We start from the raw sequence: 27,482 nt of genomic DNA on the forward strand, positions 1-27,482 counted from the left end.
TAGAGCAGTGGCGGCTGGGAGCCAGGATGCCTGGGTTCTCTCCCTGGTTCTGGGAGGGGAGTGGGGGCTGGTGAGTTAGAGCTGGGAGCCAGGACGCCTGGGTTCTCTCCCTGGTTCTGGGAGGGGAGTGGGGGCTGGTGAGTTAGAGCTGGGAGCCCAGACTCCTGGGTTCTCTCTCTGGCTCTAGGAGGGGAGTGGGGGCTGGTGGTTAGAGCAGTGGCGGCTGGGAACCCAGACTCCTGGGTTCTGTCCCCAGGCTGGAATCTCGGGGGCTGCTGTGGAATACAATAAGACCAATAAGACTCAGCGCTGTAACACAGCACATCACAGTCTGTCCAGAGACTCCCCGCCCCCTCCTCCCACTCTGGCTGCAGTGGGCTTTGGGTTGGGCCCTGACTCCCTGGATCTTTGCAAAAGCAGTTCAGCATCGTTATCCTTTGGACACAGATGGGGAAACTGAGGCACTGGTGGGTGGGGGAGAGAAGAGAGACACACAGACCATGAGGGCATCATTCAGCTGCTGGATGGATCCCCCTGGGGGGGGGCGACACAGAGGGGGCGTTAAGAGAGGAATTTCACCGCCAGGAGCCCAGCCAGACTGGGCAAGATGCTGCCCAGGCCGAAGGGACCCAGCATCCGCTGAGCGCCGCTGGGCGTGTAACACTCAGTCTGTGTTATTTTGTAGGTGAACACTCCTGAATCCAGAATCTCTCCCTTTGTGAGTTCGCAGGCGTGTGGTGTGGCACAGCCTTTGGCTGCAAAGGGTATCGTGATGTCATCTGCGCAGAGAAAGAGACGCTGATCAGACACGGGGCATCCCGGCGCCGCTGAACCAACATAACCTCCCCCCGCCGCAGCCTGGAACCCCCCTGCCATACATCTTTAGTGCTGAGTGGCACCAAGATGCCAATGGTAATTAGTAGGCTTCAGAGTCAACAGTTTGTTGAGCCAGAAAGGGCATGCGTCACCCCCTGGGGGCTGTGGGTTTGGGCCTGCCTGGAGTTCTCTTGGCCCTGGGGGGGAAAAAGGCAAGTTCTTAACTCCCATTAGCTAATGCCTAGTGACATAGGCAGTGAGCCTGTCTGAGTTGCTTCGAAGGGAGTATCAGACCAGGTGCTAGCTCATGTCAGAGCCCCAGGCCACTTTACTGGTGTGTTAATGTAGGTCAAAGTGCTGGTGAATGGTAGAAGAGCGTATTTGGTGTGGAAACTTCATGAAAACGAATGGGGCATTACTGGCATTGTTTGCACTTCTCTGCAAGCGTTTCCACCATGTCTACCCTGTAACCAACAGAGACGGGTTAATTCCAAAGCAAGTGGCCACTGCGTGTGAGGACGGGCAGTTAAAGACTCGAAGCGCGTTCCTCGCTCTGCGCCATCGAAGGAAGAGTCCATGTGGGTGGGGACCCTGGCGGCTTGTTCTGTGAAGTTTGGCTTCCGGAAAAGCCCCTGCGTCTGGCCGGCTTGGCGGCTAACGGGGCGGAATAGCTGGGCGAAAAGACGGAGATTCCCCGGGGGCAGCCCCGAGTGACACCTGGGAACCTGGCAGGAGTTACAGACTGTGACTCACCTGGGCGTATATTGTACCTGCTATAACCTCCCCAGAGCTCTCACCTCCTTTTACTAGCTAAAAACCCTTTCGTGGCTTATGACCGAGTTAACTCCCAGCGTTGCCTTTGATGTGAGATCTGAAGTACCAGCTGAGCTGGGATAAGTGACTGGGAGCAAGCTGCTGAGGTGTAAGTGACTGTTGATCACTAAGTGCAGTTTGGCTGGGTGACAAGACAGGACTGGAGCGTCTCAGGGGTCGGGCTGGGACTCCGTGCTGAGCCAGGAAATCCAGCTTGGTGACATCTAATCGGAGAACACGCCATCCGCTCGGGGGGTCTGTCCTGTGTCTGTCAGTCTGCCCTGAGATAGGCGCTCACGGTCGCGAGCCGCGCCAGACAGCGTGGCAGCCACCTAGCCAGGTAACTGCCCCGGACAGAAGAAAACCCCACCAACCGGGCATTACTTTGTAACGCCTGGCAGGGGGAGAGACGGCATCCATGTGACAGCAGCCGGGGCCCCGGGGCAGGTCACAGCGGTGAGAGCTCAGCTGCCCAGCGTTGGGGAGCAGCTGGCCGCACGCCGCATGGTGGACATCTCTTGTTCTTCTGTCGTCGGCGGTTGCTACTTCAGGCTCATGGGAGGCCAGCGGGAGGCCGGGAGGGCTGGGCTGGGTGGGCCCTGGGGACTGCGGGACAGCTGGGGCCGGCTAGCCGAGCTGACAACAAGCTTTAACCTCGGCCACGCTGCAGAGGCAGATTTTGTGGGGTTGTGGGCCAGAGCAAGTGGGGGCAAGTGTGGGGGGGGCTCATCCCCCCTTCTGCCTGCGGTCCCACCCCTGTTCTGCCCCTTCCCCCACGGCCCTGCTCCGGTTCCACCCACAGTCCTGTCCCATTCCACCCACCCCATTGCCACTGTTTGCTCCGCCCCCCGCGGCCCCAAGACCGGAGAAGATCTGTCCCCCCGCCAGCGCACCTGAGGCTGCGGCAGGGAGCGAGATCTCCTCCAGTCCCCAGGCCAGGGACCAGGGTTGGGACATGGGGGTGCCTATTTTCCAGGGGGCTGAGGCCACCGGGAACAGGCCCTGATGACCCATTGGCTAATCCACCACTGCCGCACTGTGGGTAGAGGCGTGGACTCTCCCGGCTGAACTGGACAGGTACAGGCAGGGGGCTCTGTGTGTGGACAGAGCGGGGTTTGGGTTTAAACACGAGTCCGAGCCGTGTCCGCAGGGAGAGGGGGAAGCTGTCTGGCTTTGGAACAGGGGAGTGTGGCCCCGAACTCGCTTGCAAAGGGCGTTGGCCCCATAGGGACCCCGGGGCTGAGCCTCGCACGGAGCTGGGCCGGAGCCGTAGCCAGTTAAAGCGGGCACTGCCGGGGGGCTGCGGGGAATCCGGGCCCCGGGCCGCCCTTTGTCCTAGTGTCGATGGGCTCGGAGAGCCAGGGCCGGAAGGATCCGGGACACGCACTCACCTTCCGAGATCTGCCCGCTGATGGAAATGCACTGGCTGGCGCGGCCCTCGCACTGCAGGGTCTCCTTGCTGGAACAGCTGCTCCGACCCGGGGCAAAGCAGATCGGGCACCGGCCTCCCGTGTAGACGGTGTTGATGATCGGCCCTGCAAGACCCCCAGAGAGCAGGTCGGTGGGGGTTGACAGGGCTGGGCTGGGGACGGATGCCTTCTCTACTTTACCACCATTTATTTCTAGCACGGCAATAACTGAGATCAGGGACCCCCTTGTGCCAACAGCTGCACAGAGCCCCCCTCTTTCCCCGGCTCGAGATCAGGGTCCCCCGTCGGGTGCTGTACGCCCCCTGCCCCAGAGCAGGGGCCCTGATTGCACTGGGCACTGCATAGATCCCCCCCAGCCTGCTACTGGGGGCCCCCCATTGTGCCAGGCACTGCACCCCTCCCCCCCGGAGATCAGGATTCCCCCCCATGGCACCAGGTGCTACACGGGACTCCACCCTTCTCCAGGAAAGAACCCTTTTCCGAACCAGTTTGACGCTGGGAAGAAGCAGGGAGAGATGCAGAGACGTACAGACAGGAGCGAATGCGGTATTGCAGCTGTTCGTAGAGCAGTTCTGGGATTGAATCTTCACGTACACCCCATTCCCGAAGAAGAGGGAGATGTTCCTGGGGCTGGTGGAGGATACACAGGAGAAAGAATGGCCTGTTTTTTCCGTAGCTCCTGGTTAGAAGCAAAACAGTTACAAAAATTATTTACAGATGAAACCAGCGCCCCGAGGGCGGGCGATTCCTGGGAGCTGCCTCACCCCTTTTCCTGGCGTCCCAGGCCAACAGGGCCCGGTCACGTGTGGTTGATGAAAGCATCTTCCAGGAGGGCAGCCGGCCTGGCCTGGGAGATGCCGAGGGACGGCGCATCCACCGCTTCCCTGGGGACCTTGTTAACCACCCTCCTCAGCACGTCTAGCTACATACTTATCTGCCGCCCGTCACCATGGTATCTGAACCCCTCGTCATCTTTAATGTATTATCCTCACAGCCCCCCTGTGTGGTAGGGCAGGGCTGTCACCCCCGTTGAACAGATGGGGGAAACTGAGGCACAGATCCTCAGCAGTACCTAACTCTTTGAAGTGCTGGGCCTAAGTGGTGTGTCCCAGATCACACAGGGCAGCTGGCAGAGAGGGGACTGGAGCCCAGATGCGTTAAGCACTCGGCGCGCTCGCCCTGCCACCCCCGCCGCCAGCAAACGAGACCGATGGTGGAGAGTCAGCACCACCCACCTTTGACCAGCGTGTTTGCTTCCCAGACACTGAGGCAGGAGCTTTGACCGGCGGGGCAGGGCTGGGCCAGAACAGGGCAACTACTCACAGAATTTTCCCTGCATTGGTAACAGGACCTAGGATCTGGTGAGGAGGGAAAAAAATCAGCGTTTCCATTTTAATTTCTGGTGCCGCCATCCCCCCTTTCCCGTCTGGTCCCCACAGGCCTAGGGCTCATGAAAGGGGCCTTGGCTGGTTTGATCTCACTCCCCCCCGCTGGCCGGCACACCCAGACCGCGCGGTACCCCCCCGGGATACGCCCACGATGAGCTAGCAGGCGAAAAGTAGCAGCGTTGATGTGGGCAGTGTGGGCTAGCCACCCCAGGACACGCCAGGCTCCCGGCCACTGGGCGCGGTGCCACTTTTAGGGCTTGTCACCCCTGACAAATTACTGCGCTGAAAGTTTCTCGCTCCGGGGTGTGAAAAATCGCAACAAGTTTCAATGCGGTAAAGTGCCGGTGGAGACAGGCTCCCGGCACTCGGAGCTACGCCCTTCGGCGGCTCTCTCCCACGCTGGCCCATTAAAGCTAAGGGTAGACTTAGCCAGCAGCTCACTCCCAGCTCACGCAGACAGCTCTCCCCTCGCTCTAATAGCACCCGGGGGAGCAGCGCCTGGAGCCACTGCCTGGGATCGGGGCCGGCAGCAGCAGGGGGCACCGGCCGGTATCTGCAGCAGTTTGGGGTGCAGAGGGATGCAACAAAGTGGGAATTTAGCGGCTATTTCTACCATGCCACCGTGTGCCTCAGTTTCCCTCTGTAGGGCACGGAGAGGGCTAAAAAGGGCGAGGGCAGGAGACTTGTGGTGTTTGGGCCATCCAGCTGTCTGGGGCGGGAGGAACAGGTTGCTTGAGGCCGGTTGGCACCAACCCTCGGCAACGGTGGCTCGGGAGAGACAGTGGGACCGATTGGCCAGGACAGTGCGAAGAGAAAGGAGATTCCCCCTCCCCCAGCTCTCAGTAGGAGAAAGCCCGGAGCTAGGGAAGAAAGGGGAAGGGGGCTGGGAGGTGAGCTGCCCTCTGGAGAGACCCACAGTGCCAGGGAAAAGGGGGCAAAGTCCAAGGGCACCAGGCTGGCACGGGTGAGCCCTCTCTGAACGTTTCCCTCTAAGGCGCTCAGACTGGGCGGCTGATAACGAGCCACATTGCTCGGCAAAGGCTGCTGGGGGGTGCCGCAGACTCCCCCGGGACAGGACCAACCTCCCTGGGCTGGATTTGCTGCAGGGAGACGGATCACTGGTGCCAAAGGCCCAGTCAGGCCACGAGCCGGCCTGGTGGACCTGTGGGTCCGTGGGGACCAGGGCACTAAAGGGGTCCCTGCCAGGGGGTGACACCCTCCCACCCCTCCACTGAAAACTGCTTTGTCCTTTGCCCGGCAGTGACGTGTTAAACTGCCCCCTCCTGGCGCAGTCCGGAATCACTCCCTCACCCCGCCCCACCCCCCGCCCCTCCCTGAGTCAACCCAGGGCTTCTGCTTCCCCCGACCGGCTCCCCCGGCTCTGGGCTGCCCCTCACCAGCCCCAGTGACCCCTGCTCCCCCTGAGCCCCCTTCCCCTCCCCTTGTCCATGGGCACAACCCCACTGAATGTAGATGGAAACTGGGGAAAGTCTGATTTCTCCGTCCACCCTTCCCCCAACATGCCTGTCCATCCGTCCGTTCATCCATCACCCCTCACACCCATCCATCCGTCCATCCATTCATCCTCCTACATGCCCGCTCTTCCTCCCACATGCCTATCCATCCGTCCGTCCTCCTACATACCCATCCATCCGTCCTCCTACATACCCATCCATCTGTCCATCCATCCATCCCCTACACGCCCATCCATTCATCCATCCGTCGTCCTACACACTCGCCTTCCCCCCATAAACCCATCCATCCATAATTCCATCTCTCTCCACCCCCCCTTGATGCCTGTCCATCCATCCATCCCCCTACACACCCATCCATCTGTCCCCCTACACCTCCATCCACCCATCCCTCCATTCCCCTTCATGCCCGTTCATTTCCCCCATCCATCCCCCTGCACACCCATCCATTTATCCATCCCCTACACATTCACTCTTCCCCCCCACAGGCCCACCCATCCCTCTATCCATCTCTCCATCCATCTGTCCCTTACACGCCCCTCCCTCCATCCACCCCCCCTACATGCCTGTCCATCCACCCATCCATCCCTCCATCCATCCCCCTGTATGACTATCCATCTGTCCATCCATCCATCTCTCCCTCCCTCACCACATGCCCCATCCATCCATCTCCCTGCCACCCCCATCCATCCATCCGTCCAAACCCCCACTCCCTTCTATCCAATGACCCAACCATCCCCGCACACACTCCTCCGTCTCCCCACTTCCCAGAGCGGCTGTCCCGCTGGGATGGTCCCTGCGTCTCGGGGACATGCTGGTGCCACGGCTCCCCCACAAGCCAGAGACGTACTTGCTGTTGTCTGGGCTTCAGCCGCAGCCAGGAGCGCGGCGAGCAGGCAGAGGACGCGTGGGGCGGGCATGGTGCGTGGGTCTCTGATGCCGCCGGCTCCCTCGCCAGGAGGTTTTATGCACAGAGCAGGGAGTGGTGCCGGGACGTGGGAAATCACCAGACGGGATCCAGGAAACACGGGGAATGAAAATACCTCATGTGGCTGCCCATCACCGGGCGCCTCCCAGTCTTTAATGCGTCCATCCCCACCATCTCCCAGTGCTGTGATGGGCAAAGTACAAGGACGGGCTCAAACCTGGGGCCTCTGCAGGCTCCAGCGCTCCAGGGAATGGGGGTGGGGTTATTTGTGTGCAGGGGCTGAATTGCTGTGGAGTGGGGAAATCAAAGGGGAACAGCTGGGTAAACAGAGGCAGGGCTGACTACGTGACATGGGGCAGTGAGTGAAAGACGCTGCCTTTATGGGGTGTTTTATAGTTAGTACAATAGTGATGGGTAAAAGTCCAGGTGTCATATATGGCTAGGTTTTTATGGTACATCCCTGCCTGGGCCCCCGGCTCCTGGGGATGGGTCAGAATCACAGCTTTCCTTTAAAAAAAAATAAGAAGGAAATTTCTAGCCTTTGTGGTTGAGGAGAAAAGTGAAAAAATGCGTGTGACTTATGTTTGCCTGAGTCTGCTGAGAGCCTGAGCCCGTTGCTGTGAAGGGAGGAGCTGCTCTGTTCTTCTCACTGGGCTGTTAAGTCCCAGACCTGTGGGTCTGGAGGCCCCACCAGCAGAGGGCTCTGTAGGGTCAGATGGGGTGCATGAAGGGATGGGTAGGAGAGGGGTGCATGTGGGGATGGAGGGAGAGACAGATGGCAGGGCCCCTGTCTTGCCAGGCATGGCCCAGATACACACCCCCTGCCTCCAAAGGCTCATGATGTGAGTTGACAATGAACAGGAGGGGAAACTGAGGCATGGGGGTGGGAGTGGAACGTGATTTCCCCAAGCAGAGTCCAGAATAGAATCCAGGAGCCCTGACCCCTAACCCCGTGCTCCGAGCCACCAGCCAGCACGGACGTTTGGGCATCTCTAGTCTCTTCTCACCGCTGGCCAACCTCCGCTTTATTCCCCAGGCCCGTTAACAACCTGCTCCAGACGCACCGCGGCAGCTGGCGGGGGCTCGGGGGCCTCTGCACAAAAACTCTGGTGTTAGGGAAGCCAATATAACGTTCTTTATTGCTCCAGCCAATGGGGCACAGGGAGCTTGGGGGAGGGGAGATTATTCCAGAGAGGCTGCGAATCAGAACGATTGTGTCTCCCCTGGGTTTGCCCAAGACAGGTGCAGGCCCTTGTCCTCGGGAGTCTCTCTGGAGGACAGGAGAGGGGCTGCGGTTAGGCCCCCGTCATGGCTGGCTGGCGAGGGGTACCTACCTGACTGACAGAGAGGGGTGGCGCTGTCAGTCCAGTTGGGCGGCTTGTCTGCCTCGGTTTCCCCATCTGGAGCTCCCCGATGTCCGGTTAGACTGGAAGCCATTTGAGGCAGCGGCTGCCTCTCAGCACAACTGGGGCCCCGAGCTCGGGGAGCGGAGTGGGAATGAGGCTGGGGGGCTAGGTGGGGGCAGGGCAGGGAGAGAGGACGCCTGGGTTCCATTGGAATCCTTCACAAACTGAGACAATGCCCTGACCCCGAGGGCTTTGCTACGGGACTCCTAGACCCGCGGGTGACGGGCTCCCTGGGGTGCCACCTGGAACTGGGTTTTACTGCCCAGCTCTCGGGTTTACCAGCCTGGCCGCCCCCTTGCACTGTGACGAGCTGCGAACCGCTCCAGGTCCTGCTCTCACAGCCATCCCCAGGCAGGGACACTCCCAGCCCAGTTACATGAATGCGTCTCCCGGCCACTCATGAGCCAACGATCGAGAGGCTGCAGCCAGTTCCCCCCCAGCTCCCCAGCCTGGGACCCCAGGGCTGGACCGTCCTGTCCTGGGCAGACCCTGAGCAGTGTGAGGGTATGAGCCAGGCCGCCACTTCTACAAGGGAACATGGACGTGCACGGAGCAGATTCCCCAGGCACCGCACGCAAACCCCACCGGTTTCGGTAAAGTATAAAGCGAGTGGACTGACGCAGACAGAGCTGTTCGGTGGCTGTACGCAGGGAGCGAGCAGAGCCAAGCTGGTCACCTACGAAATGAAAGGAAAATCGCAGTCTGAGTTCTAGAAACCAGCCAGGGTTTGAATGGGGCCGTGTCCCCCTGACGGGATCGTTCCTTGATACACAGGCTGGGATTCTCCTTTGCAGCCCGGGACCCCCTCCCCCGGTCAGTCTTTGTCCTCCAGACGTGTTCCCAGGTGTTGGGTTGGGGGGGAGGGAGGACAGGGGATGACGTCACTTCCCCCCTTTACAGGTTCCACCAGCTGGCTGGAGAGAGCTTTTGCTGTGACCGTAGGCGCCGACTCCGTGGGTGCTCCGGGGCTGGAGCACCCACAGGGAAAAATTGGTGGGTGCTCTGCACCCACCGGCAGCTCCCCGCCGCGCTCCCCCTCCCCAGCTCACCTCCGCCTCCGCCTCCTCCCCTGAGCGTGCCGCGTCCCTGCTTCTCCTCCCAGGCTTGCCGCCGCAAAACAGCTGTTTCGCGGCGTAACAAGCTGTGAGAGGGAGGGGGGAGCGGGAACGCGGTGTGCTCAGGGGAGGAGGCGGGGCTGGGGCGGGGATTTGGGGAAGGGGTCCAATGGGGCAGAGAGGGGGTGGAGTTGGAACAGGGACTTTGGGGAAGGGGTTGGAGTGGGGGCAGGGCAGGGATGGGAGGGGGCAGAGCAGGGATGGAGTTGGGGCAGGGCCAGGGGCGGGGGGGGGGGGCGCGAGCTCCCACCGGCGCCAAGAGAAGTTGGTACCTATGGCTATGATGTGAGTCAAGCAGCCTCCATTGTCTCTCTGCTCCCTCCCAGAGGTCTCCATTGTATCCAGTTCCCGGGGTCGTCCTTGGGCGTGTGGATTCCTTCAGCAATGTCCAGCTGCTCCACTGTTGTACCTGAACGGCTGGTTGTGGGTGTTCCCCACCTCACCCCATATTTCAGTAACACTCACCCAGCAAAACACCATAGCTCCCCATTCAATGCCAGCCCATCCAATCCAACAGGGTATTAGTGTGCCACACATCCAGACTTTGACAATGATCCCGCACAAGGCAGACTGTGTACAAGACACATCATAATCCTGTCACCAGAATCTAACACCCCAGGGTGTTGCTCTCGGGTGCAGAGTGTCACACCTCCCCCCTTAGTTTCCTGCAGGAGCGTTAGTCACTGATTAATACAGAGGCCTTGGGCCCGGGTTTCTCTTTTGGTCTTAGCGTACAACTTCCAAGCGTTGCTGTACATTGTAGTGTTACCCACACGAGCTCTTGCAAACTTCTGTGTCCCTGTTACCACTTTGTGGCTCAGTTTAGTGATCTCAGAAGCTAGCCGGTGTGCCTCCTCTGGGTTGCTAGAAAACATCTCCTTGTATCTGTGCAGCATTGTTAACTGACCATTGTGCCTTTCCAACGGGGGTTAACTCAGTGGAGACAGGAATGTTTTCTAGAGTGTAGGTATCTTGACATTTAGCCATCAATGCCATGAGGCGGTGTGCCTCGGTTTCCCCTTCCACCCCGCCAGGTTTATTATGGTTTTTCTGCTGTGCCAAGCCTCAAGTCTGCTTACAGGTATCAGCTGAGAAGTTGTATTTCCAGAGGGTCTCTGCACCAGGGCGTGTTCTTATTTACAGTCCTAGCGTGTCCAAAAGCTTTTCCCCAAAATCATGCACGTTGCACCTTTCCATAGGACTTACCATCAGCACCAAATTCCTTGGTGTAAGATTTACCATTAACATCGAATGTTTTACTGTGAGATTTAACAGTAACACCTTATCTTTTCTTACAGGTGGGCGTTCCCAAGTAGCTTTCTCATACCACGTCTTCTGTTTAGCCAGTATAGTTTATTGTTTGTTCAATACCCATTGTGTCTTTCAGTTCCTACTGAACCTTCACATGTGTTCAGTTCCTGGTTTGTATTTCCCTTCAGTGGGGAGCTCAGGCCCACCATGTCTTTGGGGGTTTGGCACTCCAGGGGCTGCTGCGTCAGGATGTCAGGGGGCTTGGCATGTTGGCTGGCCCTCTGTGGAGCTGCTTCTCAACCCAGGGTTATGCCCAGGCAAAAAATCCACCCGCCTTGTGGGTGACCCTGTGATCCTCACCCCCAGCACTGGGACCTTCCCCGGCCCCATCTCCCAGAGGGTTGTGAGCGGTGCTCTCTGGGCTAAGAGGCATTTCCCCCAGCAGCTCTTCCACTGTGTCTTCCTCCCCTCTGTCGGTAGGAGACAGAGGGCTTGTCTCCCCGGGCACTTTACAGCGCTGCAACTTTCTCACTCGGGGGGTGTGAAAAAACACCCCCTTGAGCGCAGCAAGTTTCAGCACTGTAACGTGCCAGTGTAGACAGTGCACCGGCGCCGGGAGCTACGCCCCTAGTGGAGGTGGTTTTCCCAGCGCTCTGCCGTGACTACACAAGCCACGTTAAAGCGCTTCCGTGACAGGGCTTTAGCGTTACCAGTGTAGACAAGCCCAGAGTTCGTTTTCACAAGCCATCAGGAACAGCCTCCTGAAAACCTGGTACCCGGAGTGGGGTACCCTCCGTCACCCCTCTCTCTATCCCTGAATTGTGTGACAGCTCCCCTCCGGGAAGTCAGTTACACAGTTCCCACTGTTCCTTCCCCAGTTTCCTCCTCTGGGCCCCCCTCTAAGACACACACCTCTGTGCTCCCTAGAGAGGGGTCTATTCTCTGTTCAGCTGGGGAGGGCTCACCGCTAACAGCCGGGACAGCTGTTTGACTGCCCGGTGCTACACCCCTCCCCTCCTGAGGTGTTGTTGGCTCCAGCTGCAGGGCAGGAGCTGGTCTCAACCACCCCCACCACTGGAAGCAGGCTGCTCCCCCCAGCTGCAGAGGAATCAATGAGACTCCCTCTCATTCGTTCAGCAGTTCCCGGGACCTTGCCCTTTCCCTCTGCTGTCCCAGCAGAACGCTCCTCCTTGGGGCAGGCCGACCCCTAACAGCCCGAGAGACAAGGAAGAAATCGTTACTGATTAGCATATCAATGGGGTTATTGTCCACCACTCCCACTGATCATACCGTTTCTATCCCCTCCGTTTCTATATGTGCTCTTTGGCCAAAGGCACAAGGATTTTGTAGCCTCCTACTAATACCAGCTCTGCCATCTGTCCTGGCAGTATGTCCCCCCCCCTTCTACTATACTCTGCCTGATCACAGACATTTCTGCACCTGTATCTTCCCACCCAAGGTGATCCCTGCCAGCTCCCCACCTCCCCCCAGTGCCTCCTGCCTGCCCACTGCCCTGCTGATCAGAACCTCCCCCTCCCTCCCAGTGCCTCCCGCCCGCCACAGATCAGCTGCAGGAGGTGCTGGGTGGGGGGAGGAGTGAGGGCAGGGCACGCTCAGGGGAGGTGGCAGAACGGGGGTGGGAAGAGATGGGACGGGAAGGGGTGGAGTGGGGGCTGGGGCTGAACCGGGGGTGGGTGAAGGCAGATTAGAAAATCAGCACCGCTGAGTGGAATTACAGGGATAGCGTCTTCTGGGCTCTTCTGTTTTCACAGGAGATTTGGGACAAGGATTTAGAGGAATGGTTCTGGGGAGGTGAGCGCCCAGCCTCCCAGCCACCCTCCTTTTCCCAGGGGTAAAACAGGAACCTGTTTCCCATCAATTTAACCCCCTCGGTCTGTGGTTTATTCACAGTAGATGCCCGGGATTGTTCAGTCATCGGCTAGAGATGCCAGTTCAGCCCCAGTTTTCACCTTTTTGTCCCACAGACGCTGTCTCACGTCGTCTTTACACATTTCCTGAGCAACAAGGTCAAACATTTCTTTAAAGCTTGTAACCCCTTTCCCCTCCCCCACTTTCCCAGCCAATCTGTCTAAATTTCTCTCTGTAGGTTTCAGGGGTCATCTGAACTCATTCCAAAACAATGTCTTTACATTTACAATAATCTAAATCCTCCTCAGTTGGCATCTTACTGAACACAGCCAGCGCGTTACCAGTTCACTTTGCAACCAACGTGGGGATCATCTGGTCTTCAGGAATCTGATGAATCACACAAAGCCTCTCAAAGGTAATGAAGTATTCAGCAATATCACCTGCTTCGTTGTGTGCAGGACACAATTGTTCCCATTTGTGGATTTTTGGAGAGGTGGGAATCGGTGGCATGAGGGGGGGTTCTGGCTCCGCTTTTCTAGCAAGTCCAATTGGTATTTCCTCTTTCTCAAATTCTTTGGCTTTCCGTTCCAGGGCTCTCTGGTGTGCGGCTGCTGGCCTGGCATCCTCGGCTTCCATAACCCTTCTGTGTCACTCCTGGGGGAACGCGCAGAATTCCTGTCCCGCATCATTTTGTATTTTCCTGTGTAAAATCTAGTGTTGCAGTTCTGCCTTTTGCCCACCAGAGGCCGTTGTGACACCAGAACAGGCGTCAGCCTGAACCCAGCCGGTTGTTCTGGTGTCACAGCGGCCTCTGGTGGGAAAAAGGTGGAACTGCAACACTTTGGGGGCAGATTGCAGGAAAATACAAAACTTGTTCCATACTTCTCCCCCAATACCTAACTTCCCTCTTCCTCAGCTCCTCTGTTACCCCTGACGCCCCACAGCCTTTGCTCTGCTTCTGACAGGTGCAGAAAATACAGGTCTGTGTTGTAGTTTAAATGAATTACACACATTCTATATTTATATGCATAGTAGGGAATCTATTCCCCCCCCCCAAAAAAATACCAGCATTTTTTTTCTTGGTCTGTATTGTTTTAGACATACTTGCAGACAAAGATATTTTAAAATAAATTATCAAAATAATTGAAACTGGCGAGATTATATTGTGTTATTTTGACAAATAAAATATGCAGAATTTTGTAGAATTTTCAAATATTGGGTGCAGAATTTTTAAATTTTTTGGCACAGAATTCCCCCAGGAGTACCGTGTGCAGCCTCCTCTCTGGCAGCCTCTGCCGGCTTTAGTGCCAAAATTCACCTGTGTTCTTTTCTTTTTCTGCTGCCTGCAATCCGAACAGCTCCAGCTTCCCAAGGCTTTCACTGTTTTCACTCTTGCTGCTTTTCCGTCCCTACTTCCTTTTTCCAAAATACGCAAACAGAAAATTCTATACTATAGAATACTATAACCTCCAATTCCTAAAGGAGTGACTTACAAATAGCAATTTTCCCTTTTTAACTCCTGAAGGAACAACTTAATCCTCTCTGGGCCAGAGGAAGAGACACCAAGTTTCCCTCTGTATTACTCTGTCTGCTACCACCGAGGGTTCATACACTAATTATACAAATCCTTTCCCAGATCAGAGTGAGAAACACTAAGTTCTCCTTTTTAGCTCAGTCTTGCTACGTCTGAGGGTGTATGTACCTCTACAACACAATTTAAACCTAAACTCCTATATCCTTCAGAGTTTGGTTAATTAACTGAAAGTTTACACTCTTTTTCCTCTAGTGCCAGGCTTGCTAAAGCTGGCGGTGTGCACACCAGTTTTATAATAACTGTGGATTCTATGCTTGCTCCCCCGTTCGCATTCTCCACCAAAATGTTGTACTTAAAGTACTGCACAGGATCTTTTCAGGGGGAATAAGACAAAACGCCACATTTATTAGTAATACATGTATTCATTAACACTGTATTATATGCATATAATATATTACACTTACACACACACACACACAAACACACTCCGTCTTGTTGTTACCAATTAGTTGCTCCCCTTAACTTCACTGGCCAGGTGAGTTAGATGGGGGAGGGGGTGGAGCCGGGCTTCTGCCGATCCGGATCGATGCTCCAATGTTGACAAGACGAGACCCGGGGTCCTCTGCAAGACACCTCACTTTTATAGCAGCTTTCCTCTTATGCAAATCTATACCAGATTCAAACTCTGTGTCTGTGTCCATTGGTCCTTTGTGCTGCTTTCTTTTGAGTGTTGTCCCGATGCTGCAAAGAGGGTGTTTCCAAAAGAAGGTGCTTGCTTCTAACCCCCGAGGCCGTCGGTATGTCTGCTTGTCTTTAATGAGCCCACTTGACACGTTTTATTGTTCTTGGGTCTGGCTCCCAGCCCCTCTCCAACAGTTGAGGCTGTCTGGAGGTGCTGCCTTCCATGCCTTGCTCATTCACACCTCATTCATTCAACAGGGCAATTGATTCAGCGTGGGGGGGGGGGGGGGGAGAGCTCTTGTTCTACTCCTAGCAAAAAAAAATTTTTCTTCTATCTTATTCTATCCTTAGGGGCTATAATATTATACCAAGGGCAATGCAAAGTTTTTAAATAAGGCTTTAATATGAAGTCCCATAAAAACAGAGGTCACACATGGGTAGACCCACCACAAGGTTATACGAAAAGGCACAATGTAAAGTCATATAAAAATTATTAGAGATTTATCTACAACTTGCGACCCCTCCCAGCTTGGTATCGTCCGCAAACTCTATCAGTGAACTCTCTATGCCATGATCTAAATCATTGCTGAAGATATTGAACAGAACCAGACCCAGAACCGATCCCTGCAGGACCCCAATCATTATGTCCTTCCAGCCTGACTGTGAACCACTGATAACTATTCTCTGGGAACTGTTTTCCCACCAATTTTGCACCCATCTTGTAGTAGCTCCATCTAGATTGTATTTCCCTAATTTGTTTATGAGAAGGTCATGCAAAACTGTACCAAAAGCTTTACTAGAGTCTAGCTATACACATCTACCACTTCCCCCTCATCCACAAGGCTTGTTACCCTGTCAAGGAAAGCTATCAGGTTGGTTTGACACAATTTGTTCTTGACAAATCCATGCTGGCTGTTACTTATCACCTTATTATCTTCTAGGTGTTTGCAAAGTGATTCCTTAATTATTTGCTCCATTATCTTACCTGGTACAGAAGTTAAGTTGATTGGTCTGTAATTGCCTGGGTTGCCCTTGTTTCCCTTTTTATAGACGGGCGCTAGATTTGCCATTTCCAGTCTTCTGGAATCTCTCCTCTCTTCCATGACTTTTCAAAGATAATTGCTAATGGTTCAGATATCTCCCCGGTCAGCTCCTTGAGTGTTCTAGGACACATTTCATCAGGCTCTGGTGACTTGAAGACTTCTAACATGTCCAAGTACCTTTTAACGTGTTCTTTCCCTATTTTAGCATCTGAACTGACCCCATTTTCACTGGCATTCACTATGGCAACCTTCTTGGTGAAAACCGAAACAAAGAAGTCATTAAGCACCTCTGCCATTTCCACATTTTCAATTATTGTCTTTCCCTCTTCATTTAGTAACGGGCCCACCCTGTCCTTGGTCTTCCTCTTGCTTCTAATGTATTTGTAGAATGTTTTCTTGTTTCCTTTTATGTCTCTAGCTAGTTTGATCTCGTTTTGTGCCTTGACCTTTCTAATTTTGTCCTGACATACGTGTGTTATTTGTTTATATTCATCCTTTATAATTTGACCTTGTTTCCACTTTTTGTAAGACTCTTTTTTGAGTTTTAGATCATTGAAGATCTCCTGGCTAAGCCAGGCTGGTCTCTTGCCATCCTTCCTGTCTTTCCTACGCGGTGAGATAGTTCGCTCTTGTGCCCTTAATAACGTCTCTCTGAAAAACTGCCAACTGTCTTCTATTGTTTTTCCCCTTAGACTTGCTCCCCATGGGATCTTACCTACCAACTCCCTGAGTTTGCTAAAGTCTGCCGCCTTGAAATCCATTGTCTTTATTGTGCTGTTCTCCCTCCTACCATCCCTTAGAATCATGAACTCTGACATTTCATGATCACTTTCATCCAAGCTGCCTTCCACTTTCAAATTCTCAACCAGTTCCTCCCTGTTTGTCAAAATCAAATCTACAACAGCCTCCCCCTAGTAGCTTTCTCGACCTTTTGAAATAAAAACTTGTCTCCAAGACATTCCATGAACTTATTGGATAATCGGTGCCCTGCAATGTTATTTTCCCAACAGATGTCTGGGGAGTTGAAATCCCCCATCACCACCAAGTCCTGTGCTCTGGATGATTTTGTTAGTTGTTTGAAAAACTCCTCATCCACCTCTTCTTTCTGGTTAGGTGGTCTGTTGTAGACCCCTGCTATGACATCACCTTTATTGACCAGCATTATGAGTTCTTCCTGCTTATTCCCCATACGTCTCGCATTACTATACAGACATTTAAGATACTGATTTGATTCCCCCCACCCGAGTTCTGTCTGGTCTCTGTGTGATCCCTGCTATTACAGCCCATGCACCCCAACCAGACAAGCACCCAGGGGCGTGGAGGCTGGAGTTTGCCTGTCCAACACTCCTTCCATTCCCCCCTTTTGGGGCTGGTTGGAAACAGGGGTACAGTGACAAGCCCTCCTTGAAATGCTCTGGGGGTTTCCCGGTCCTGCTGGCAGGATCGGGGGCACTGGAAGGACGGACATGCTCTGAGTCAGTCTGCGGAGAGCCAGCCTAGAGAAAAGGGAGGGGGCGAGCTGGGCCTCTCTGCCTTAGGGAGCAGCCTGCTTTGTCTCTCTCTGGTTTGGGACGGTTCTTGGGTGTGAGTGTCCTGGATTCTAAGGGGTTGTCTGTTAGGATTGCCAACTTGATAATATTTAAAAACCAGACACTCCAACAGGAGTTGTGTGACAGCTCCCGTCTGGGAGGTGAGTTACACAGTTCCCACTATTCCTCCCCCAGTTTCCTCCTCTAGGGTCCCCCCTAAGACACATCTCTCTGTGCTCTCTAGAGTGGGATCTATTCTCTGTTCAGCTGGGTAAGGCTCACCGCTAACAGCCTGGACAGTTGTTTCACTGCCAGGTGCTACACCCCTCCCCTCCTGAGATGTTGTTGTCTCCAGCTGCAATGCAGGAGCTGATCTCAGCCACCCCCACCACTGGAATCAGGCTGCTCCCGCCAGCTGCAGAGGAATCAATAAACCTCCCCTGCCCCGCCTCTTCCCCCCCGAAGCCGCACTCCTGCCCCGCCTCTTCCCCTAAGGCTCCACCCCATCCGCACCTCTTTCCCCCTCCCTCCTGTGCTCACTGCTTTTCCCCTCCTGAAGTCCCTCCTGCAGGCCGCGGAACAGCTGTTCAGTGGTGTGCAGGGGGTGCTGGGAGGGAGGGGGAGGAGCAGGGATGGGGCATGCCTAGGAGAGGGGGCGAGGTGGGAGCTTGGAGGAAGGGGTGGAGTGAGAGTGGGGCCTGGGGCTGGGGGGGGGGGGGTTGAGCACCCCCCTGTGGGTACAGAGGAAGCCGATGCCTATGGTAGACACGACTACGCCAAAGGGCGGGGTGTGTCTGTTGCCGAAGTTAGTCCATCTCCCCGAGAGGTGGGAGCTGGGAAGTCTGATTTCTCCCCGTCGACCCAGCGCTGGCTACACCGGGGCTAGGTCGGCTTCCTTACGGCCCCCAGCGTGTGGATGTTTCACACTCTGGAGCGATGCAGCCGGGTGTTTAGCGCAGAGCCGCCCTCGGCAAGAACCTCGTTTGACGTGAGTCCCCGTCAGTCTCTGGGGGGAGGCCGGGGCCAGGACTCCTGGGTCCGGCGCGAACGGGGGCAGCAGTACAGACACAGGTGCTTCGCAGGGAATTTGGATTTAGGATCCAGCTTTATTCAGTGCGTTGGCGTGTGGAAATATGAAAGGTTAAAACAAAGGGTGGAGGGGTGGCAGGATGCCTGGGTTCTCTCCCAGCTCTGGGAGGGGAGTGGGGGGGCTAGTGGCTCAGAGCAGGCGGGGGCTGGGAACTAGGACGCCTGGGTTCTGTCCCTGGCTCTGGGAGGGGAGTGCAATGGGTCCCTGATCTCTAAGGGTGCAGGGCAGCGGAGGGAAAGGGCAGGGCAGGTGAGAGGTGCCAGGGTGGGGGCGGGCGCAGGCCGGGTACGTACGTTCCCTTATCTCCCCCGTGTTGCAGTTGGTCTCTCTGCACATCTCGGAGTGGACCCTCACATAGACGCCTTCCCCGAACTCGAAGTCCAGGTTGTCCACCTGGATTTGCATGTTGTTGTTGTTGCTACATGCCTGGAGGATGCCCGTGTTCACCACGCCCCCTAGTGGGGAGGGGAGTAACGGATGTCAAGGAGTGAAAGCAAGATAGCGCCTGAATCCCCAACCTCCCGCCCACTCCCTACAGCTGGATTAAGGCCACACACCCCACCCCACCTGGCTCTGCCTCAGTGTTTGATCCAACCCCCTACCTGGAGTGAGGGTGTGTTCAAACTGGTGGCAGTGGTGGGATCCCACAGGCCTTAGCCTGGCAGTTGGGGCTCTCTACTTTGGGGGAGAGCCAGTTGTGCTCTGACCCTCATACAGAGCCCCCTGGCTGGGGGCAGAAGGGTTCATAGGGTCTCCCCCAGGGCCAGGGAGCTGGGAGTTAAAACCCCATTGAAATGCCTGGGGCAGTTTTCGCTCATTCTGGCAATTGGCTCAGGCTCTCAGCAGACCCAGGCAGCATCACCATGTCAGTCACATCCTGCTTCAGGATGTGCGGCCTAGAGAGCCCGCGCCTTGCTCTGTGTCACGGCACCACGGCACTTACCAAGGGTGTTCACTTCCTGAACCGTGAGGCAAGAATTCTCATTCCAGTTACAGCTCTTGGCTACGCTGCTTTTCCCAGGGACGCTCTGGTAACAGCTGGAAGGCCGCGCTATGAAAGCTAGAAAGGAATTCCTCCTGATTTCTGGCAAACAATTCCTCGTCCACTCCTTGGCCACCATTTACTGGCTCGCCAGGTCGTTTCCTGACCTCTGGGGTGGCTCAGCTCCCCTGAGCCGAGTTCTCAGGCCCCCAGGGAACCTTTTGGCTTGGCTGGCCCCCCTGCGAGTTATTTCGGGGGCAGAGAACATAAGAACATAAGAACGGCCAGACTGGGTCAGACCAAAGGTCCATCTAGCCCAGTATCCTGTCTTCCAACAGTGGCCAGTGACAGGTGCCCCAGAGGGAATGAACAGAACAGGGAATCATCAAGTGATCCATCCCCTGTTGCCCATTCCCAGCTGCTGGCAAACAGAGCTAGGGACACCATCCCTGTCCAGCCTGGCTAATAGCCATTAATGGACCTATCCTCCATGAATTTATCTAGCTCCCGTTTGAACCCCGTTATAGTCTTGGCCTTCACAACACCTTCTGGCCAGGAGTTCCAGAGGTTGACAGTGCGTTGTGTGAAGAAATACTTTCTTGTGTTTGTTTTAAACCTGCGACCTATTAATTTCATTTAGTGGCCCCTTGTTCTTGTCTTATGAGAAGGAGTAAATAACACTTCCTTATTTACTTTCTCCACACCACTCATGATTTTATAGACCTGTATCATATCCCCCCTTAGTCGTCTCTTTTCCAAGCTGAAAAGTCCCAGTCTTATTCATCTCTCCTCATACAGCAGCCGTTCCATATCCCTAATAATTTTTGTTGCCCTTTTCCAATTCCAATTGATCTTTTTTGAGATGGGGTGACCACATCTGCACACAGTGTTCAAGGTGTGGGCGTAACATGGATTTATACAGGGGCAATATGACATTTTCTGTCTTATTCTCTATCCCTTTCTTGATGATTCCCAACATTCTGTTCGCTATTTTGACTGCCGCTGCACATTGAGTGGATGTTTTCAGAGAACTATCCACAGTGAGTCCAAGATCTTTCTTGAGTGGTAACAGCTAATTTAGACCCCATCGTTTTATAGGTATCGTTAGGATTATGGTTTCCAATGTGCATTACTTTGCATTTATCAACATTGAATTTCATCTGCCATTTTGTTGCCCAGTGACCCAGTTTTGAGAGATCCTTTTGTAGCTCTTCACAGTCTGCCTGGGACTTAACTCTCTTGAGTAGTTTTGTGTCATCTGCAAATTTTGCCACCTCACTGTTTACCCCTTTTTCCAGATAATTTATGAATATGTTGAACAGCACTGGTCCTAGTACAGACACCTGGGGACACCACTAGTTACCCCTCTCCATTCTGAAAACTGACCATTTATTCCTACCCTTTGTTTCCTATCATAGAATCATTGAATATCAGGGTTGGAAGGGACCTCAGGAGGTATCTAGTCCAACCCCCTGCTCAAAGCAGGACCAATCCCCAACTAAATCATCCCAGCCAGGGCTTTGTCAAGCCGGGCCTTAAAAACCTCTAAGGAAGGAGATTCCACCACCTCCCTAAGTAACCCATTCCAGTGCTTCACAACCCTCCTAGTGAAAAAGTGTTTCCTAATATCCAACCTAAACCTCCCCCACTGCAACTTGAGACCATTATTCCTTGGTCTGTCATCAGGTACCACTGAGAACAGTCTAGATCCATCCTCTTTGGAACCCCCCTTCAGGTAGTTGAAAGCAGCTATCAAATCCCCCCTCATTCTTCTCTTCTGCAGACTAAACAATCCCAGGTCCCTCAGCCTCTCCTCATAAATCATGTGCTCCAGCCCCCTAATCATTTTTGTTGCCCTCCGCTGGACTCTTTCCAATTTTTCCACATCCTTCTTGTAGTGTGGGGCCCAAAACTGGACCCAATATTCCAGATGAGGCCTCACCAATGTCGAATAGAGGGGAACGATCACGTCCCTCGATCTGCTGGCAATGCTCCTACTTATACAGCCCAAAATGCCGTTAGCCTTCTTGGCAACAAGGGCACACTGTTGACTCATATCCAGCTTCTCGTCCACTGTGACCCCTAGGTCCTATCTTTTAACCAGTTACCAATCCATGAGAGAACCTTCCCTCTTATCCCATGACTGCTTACTTTGCATAAGAGCCTTTGGGGAGGGACCTTGTCAAAGGCTTTCTGAAAATCTAAGTACACTATGTCCACTGGATCCCGCTTGTCCACATGCTTGTTGACCCCCTCAAAGAATTCTAGTAGATGTGTGAGGCATGATTTCCCTTTACAAAAACCATGTTGATTATTTCCCAACAAATTAGGTTCATCTCTGTGTCTGACCATTCTGTTCTTTACGATAGTTTCAACCAATTTGCCTGGTACTGAAGTGAGGCTTACTGGCCTGTAGTTGCCAGGGTCACCTCTGGAGTCCTTTTAAAAAATTGGCATCACATTAGCTATCCTCCTGTCATTTGGTACAGAAGCTGGTTTAAATGATAGGTTACAGATGACAGTTAGTAGTCCTGCAATTTCCCGTTTGAGTTCCTTCAGAACTCTTGGGTGAATCCCATCAGGTCCTGGTGACTTATTACTGTTCAGTTTATCAATTTGTTCCAAAACCTCCTCTAATGGCACCTCAATCTGGGACAGTTCCTCAGATCTGTCACCCAAAAAGAATGGCTCAGGGGTGGGAATCTCCCTCACATCCTCAACAGTGAAGACTGATGCAAAGAATTCATCTAGTTTCTCTGCAATGGCCTTATCATCTTTGAGTGCCCCTTTAGCCTCTCGGCCGTCCAGTGGCCCCACTGGTTGTTTAGCAGCTTCCTGCTTCTGATGTATTTAAAAAGTTTTTGCTGTTACTTTTGGAGTCTGTGGCTAGCTGTTCTTCAAACTCTTTTTCGGTCTTGCGAATTATACTTTTACACTTCAGTTGCCAGAGTTTATGTCTTTTCTATTTTCCTCACTAGGATTTAACTTCCACTTTTTAAAGGATGCCTTTTGGCCTCTCACTGTTTGTTGTTTAAACACGGTGGCTCGTTTTTGGTTCTCTTACTATGTTTTTTAATTTGGGGCACACATTTAAGTTGAGCCTCTCTTATGGTGTCTTTAAAAAGTTTCCATGCGGAGGCAGAGCCATTTCTGCTGACTCCCTCCAGCAGCCAGACCAGGAACGTCCCTGGCTGGAAAATGGGAACGTTTCCCATGGTGTTTTCTCAGGGGAAAAATCCACGTGATGCTTTCCTAAGAGCTGCACAGACCGCGTCTGAGATCAGCCCCCCCGTTGTGCCAGGCGCTGCACAAACCCTGGTGGAGACTGCGGCCCACCCCCCACCGTGCCAAGCGCGGCACAGACCCACCATGAGAAAGAGTTCTTTCCCAAAGAGTTTATGGTCAAATAGACAGAGTGGTGGGGGAAACTGAGGCACCGAGTAGGGACTTGCTCACTCACAGAGCTGGGGCCAGAACCCATTATACCCCACTCCCCCTCCCTGAGCTGGGCTAGAACCCAGAGTACTGGCTCCCAGCTCCCCTTCTCTAACTCATTAGATCCCAGGAAACTCACGCCACCCAGCATTAGGTGTAGCTAGGAGAGCCCAGATGAGGCAGAAGATGAGACGAACGTCCATGGCTCTGGAGAGGGCGGGGGGCTGGTGTGGGAGCCACGATGGAGCCGCCTAGCCTGGAACACAGGAAACATCACAGGGCAGAGTCTGCTTTTCTGCCCCCAGCTCTGGGAGGGGAGTGAAGTCTAGTGGTTAGAGCGGGGAGGGGTGGGGGAGAGGGAGGTTGGGAGCCAGGACTCCTGGGTTCTCTCCCCAGCTCTGGGAGGGGAGTGGGGTCTAGTGGTTGGAGCAGGGGGGGCTGGGAGTCAGGACTCCTGGTTTCTCTCCCTGGCTCTGGGAGGGGAGTGGGGTCTAATGGCTCCAAGCAGGGGGGCTGGGAGCCAGGACTCCTGGGTTCTCTCCCCGGCTCTGGGAGGGGAGTGGGGTCTAGTGGTTGGAGCAGGGGGGCTGGGAGCCAGGACTCCTGGGTTCTCTCCCCAGCTCTGGGATTACCCCCCACACTGGGAAGCCCTGATATTCTGTAGGGGGCCCCAGCATTGTGCAGCTGTCTCTGGGGAGTGCCCCGGGCAGGGTTACCCGCCTCACCCACTGAGCCCAGCCATGGAATGTGGGAATTCCCAGAGCCAGGCCCCTCCCGTGCTGCCCAGCTAGCGAGATGCTCTGGTAGCTGGCACGTGGCTTTCTCCTGCCATGAGCACTGGGTTTCATCCTGCTCCATGGGGCAGGGGCAGGGGCAGGGGCAGGGGCTGGCACAGAGCCAGGGCTGGTGGCCGGTGAGGGAATTCTCCCTTCAGGCTGTGGAGGGTTCGGGGTTGGGTTTGTGGCTCTTCCCCTGGTGACCGGGCATGCGGGTGGGGGGGACACCTGGGGTCCCCCGAGCCCCCCAAGCTCTCGGTAACTTTACGCTCCACGAGGTGGTCTCAGGACAGATCAAGGGAGATGAAGCTTCGGCTGACACGAACCAACCGAAAGCACCTGCTTTCACTTCATGCCTTTGCTTTCCTCGCCTCTAGCACTCCCGCCGGAGCGCCTGTCCTCCAAGTCTCCAGCCCCCCCAACCCCCCCCAGGCTGATCACTACCCCTCAGGAGTCTGGAGCGGTATTCGCGTGAGTCCCCCGCAGATTTCCGCCTGGGGCTGGAGATCGCAGGGTGGCCACGACACGACCCGCTTGACCCACCCCCACAAATCCCCTTTTCTACCCTGTCACGGACTCACAGATCGCGCCCACTCTTGGCCCCGTGCGGTCCGTGGGGGGTGCCCCTTTCAGTGCGACAGCCCTTCTCAGGGGTCCACTCTCTCTTGGGGTCAGGCCCCTCCACCTCCTGGAGCCACACCTCTCTGAGCCTTAGCACGTCTGTCTCTGCCGTGGGCCCCCTCAGGGAGTCCCCTCGCTCTGGACCCCCGGGACCTCCACCCCCGAAGGGGTTGATGCCCCCCCCGCCCTGTTCTCTAGCCCAGAGCGACTCTCAGCCAGCATGAAACAGGAGGGTTTATTGAGCGTTGAACCCAGCACAGGAAACTCTCTGACCCTCAGGCCTGGCCTCCCTCAGCCCAACACATCCCAGTCTCCCTGCATCCAGGTGGGCTCTGCCTGCTCCCCCTCTCCAGCCCCGAGCCCCCCTGCTCGCAGCTGGGCATCTGAGATCCCCGGCCCCAGGCCCCGCCTCTGTCCATTGTCTTCTCTCCAGGGAAACAGGGTCGTAAACCGGGGCCTCCTCTCCTTGCTTCTGTCCTTTGGCTGGAACCGGCTGGTCAGGTCACTGGGTCCTCACTCTGCAGCCCATTGTCCCCTCAGCTGGGCCTCTGGGTCACCAGGTCGCCAGGTCACCGGTCGCTGGGGTATCCATCCTCCCGGCCATCGGCTGGGTCCCCAAGTCCTCTCCCTGGTCCTCTGCAAAACACACTCCCTCTCCCCTCCCCTCGTTAAACCAGTAACACCCAGGGAAACTGAGTCCCACCCCCTCTGCATGCAAACCATTGAAACTCCACAGAAAACAAGAAACCCCCCCACTTCGTCACATACCCCAAAGCTACACAGCCGTGTCAGTTCAAAGTGTGGCCGAGCTGATCCAACGGACTCGACTGCTGAACAACGAATGTCAAAACAGGATGTGGTGTTGCAGTTTCCAGCTGTTCATCTGGGAGGCAGAAATATTTCCAGACGCCCGGTTTTGACAGACACCCAACCCCACACATCAAGAAAAGGGCACAGACACAGGGTGTCCGGTTCACCCCTCCTGCTCCCTTCCAGCGTTGCCTTAGCTAAACCAAGTCGCTACAAACATCTCCTGAATAACTATTCCTGGCAATAAGCAAAATAATGGATCGTCCCTCAATAGTTGGCAGTGGCTTACGCACCTGATTGTTTGCACCCCCGGCAGATGAAAATCAGCACTGCTGAGTGGAATTACAGGGATAGCGTCTTCTGTTTTCAGAGGAAATTTGGGACGGGAATTAGAGGAATGGTTTTGGGGAGGTGAGCGCCCAGCCTCCCAGCCACCCTCCTTTTCCCCAGGGGTAAAACAGGAACCTGTTTCCCTCCAATTTAAACCCTTCGGTCTGTGGTTTATTCACAGTAGATGCCTCTGGGATTGTTCAAAGTCATCGGCTAGAGATGCCAGTTCAGCCCCAGTTTTCACCTTTTTGTTCCACAGACGCTGTCTCACGTCGTCTTTACACATTTCCTGAGCAACAAGGTCAAACATTTCTTTAAACTTGTAACCCCTTTCCCCTCCCCCACTTTTCCATGGATCCGCTGGCGGGGGCACAGGACCTGCGATTGGCTGGGCAGCCGGGCGGGCCGCCCCCTTGGGCCAGGGGCCAGCGAGGACCGTGTTTCTAGAAAGACCGGTGGGGGCGCGGGGCCAGGAGAGGGTCTGCAGCCCCGACCCGGGCTGTTCCAGCAACTTCGCTCGGCTCCCTCCGGCGGAGAGGAACCGACAGACACACGGGGCTCCCCCCTCCAGCAGGGGGCAGCAGGGACCGGGGACAGATGGGGACACACACAGGAGATTAGCCTGTCGATCTAGATACAGAATTGGGGGGTTTATCGTTCTGACGGATAATATCAGTGTTTACAAAAATCTATTTGAACGTTCCCCACTGCAGGAAATTGGGGGGTGGGTCTCGGGTGACCAGACGTCCCGCTATTCGGGGCTTTGTCTCGGATCCTATTACCTGTCCCGATTTTTCACCCTTGCTCCTGGTCCCGCTGGGTGGGTCAGACGTTAACTCTTTAACGACTGCCGCTGAGATGGCCGGCCTCCCGTGGGAATCTCTGGGATGCCAGGCGCTTCTCGGGCAGCGGTGCTCTCACAGGGCCGATGGGTCCAGCAGCGAGAGAAATGCACCCGGTGGGTTTGGGTGCGGGCCGGGGCACCGACCTCGGGTTTCAAAATCACATCCTTTCGAGCCTCTTTTACATATGCTCAGGAAATGCTCCTGAACAACAAGGTCAAACATTTCTAAATTTCAGGGGTCATCTGAACTCATTTCAAAACATTTTCTTTACATTTACAATAATCTAAATCCTCCTCAGTTGGCATCTTACTGAACACAGCCAGCGCGTTACCAGTTCACTTTGCAACCAACGTGGGGATCATCTTGTCTTCAGGAATCTGATGAATCACACAAAGCCTCTCAAAGGTAATGAAGTATTCAGCAATATCACCTGCTTCGTTGTCTGCAGGACACAATTGTTCCCATTTGTGGATTTTTGGAGCGGTGGGAATCAGTGGTGTGGGGGCGTTTCCGGCTCCGCTTTTCTAGCAAGTCCAATTGGGGTTTTCTCCCTCTTTCTCCTCAAATCCTTTGGCTTTCCGTTCCAGGGCTCTCTGCTGTGCGGCTGCTGGCCTGGCATCCTCGGCTTCCATAACCCTTCTGTGTCACTCCTGGGGGAACGCGCAGAATTCCTGTCCCGCATCATTTTGTATTTTCCTGCGTAAAATCCATTCTGCCCCAGCAGGGCTGCAGTTCCACCTTTTGCCCACCAGAGGCCGCTCTGGCGCCAGCACAGCCAGCTGCGTTCATGCCGGTCGTTCTAGGGCCACAGCGGCCCCTGGTGGGCGCAATGCGGAACTGCAGCGCATCTGGGGCAGGAAAATGCAAAATTCTCTGCTCGGTGCCGGAGAATCCCCCCCGGAGCAGAGTGCATCCCAGCCTAGGGTGACCAGATGTCCCGATTTTATAGGGACAGTCCCGATGTTTGGGTCTTTTTCTTATATAGGCTCCTATTACCCCCCACCCCCGTCCTGATTTTTCACACTTGCTGTCTGGTCACCCTATCCCAGCCCCTGCCCGCGGAGCCAGGCTAGGACAGAGTGCAGCACCCAGGGGTGCTGGGGGTCACATACGGGGGCTCAGGAGCTAGTGGGGGGACAGCGTTGAGCCTGGGGACGGGGGCTGCAGGGACACATGGGGATGGGGGGTGCGGGGACAGGGGCAGACGTGCCTGACTGAACGGGAGAGGCTTGGGGTCAGGCAGGGTCTGCATGGGGGAGGCTCCCCAACTCCTGAACAATCCCCCCGCCAAAGAAAAATCTCCCCCCCAACACCCTCC

At 55.1% G+C, this 27,482-nt stretch overlaps 1 protein-coding gene and 2 long non-coding RNA genes across 3 annotated transcripts; 1 reads left to right on the plus strand and 2 right to left on the minus strand.

The window, feature by feature from the left end:
- Positions 1-285: 285 nt before the first annotated feature.
- On the minus strand, positions 286-6,839 carry LOC112060785 (phospholipase A2 inhibitor and Ly6/PLAUR domain-containing protein-like). Its single transcript, XM_065574635.1, has 3 exons — positions 6,770-6,839; positions 3,021-3,251; positions 286-779 (listed from the first exon to the last, which is right to left on the minus strand). Exons 1-3 carry the CDS (start codon positions 6,837-6,839, stop codon positions 562-564), a joined length of 519 nt encoding a protein of 172 aa, XP_065430707.1. The 3' UTR covers positions 286-561.
- A 5,846-nt stretch (positions 6,840-12,685) lies between these two features.
- On the plus strand, positions 12,686-27,317 carry LOC112060786 (uncharacterized). Its single transcript, XR_010594034.1, has 3 exons — positions 12,686-12,903; positions 26,463-26,569; positions 26,752-27,317. It is a non-coding gene; the product is annotated as an uncharacterized LOC112060786 (long non-coding RNA).
- LOC135976735 (uncharacterized) lies at positions 18,362-25,103 on the minus strand. The gene is made up of 4 exons (XR_010594032.1): positions 24,948-25,103; positions 22,922-23,038; positions 19,309-19,425; positions 18,362-18,820 (listed from the first exon to the last, which is right to left on the minus strand). It is a non-coding gene; the product is annotated as an uncharacterized LOC135976735 (long non-coding RNA).
- Positions 27,318-27,482: the final 165 nt, after the last annotated feature.

Source organism: Chrysemys picta, chromosome 20 (assembly GCF_011386835.1).
Source record: "Chrysemys picta bellii isolate R12L10 chromosome 20, ASM1138683v2, whole genome shotgun sequence".
In the NCBI taxonomy this organism is placed as follows: domain Eukaryota; kingdom Metazoa; phylum Chordata; order Testudines; family Emydidae; genus Chrysemys; species Chrysemys picta.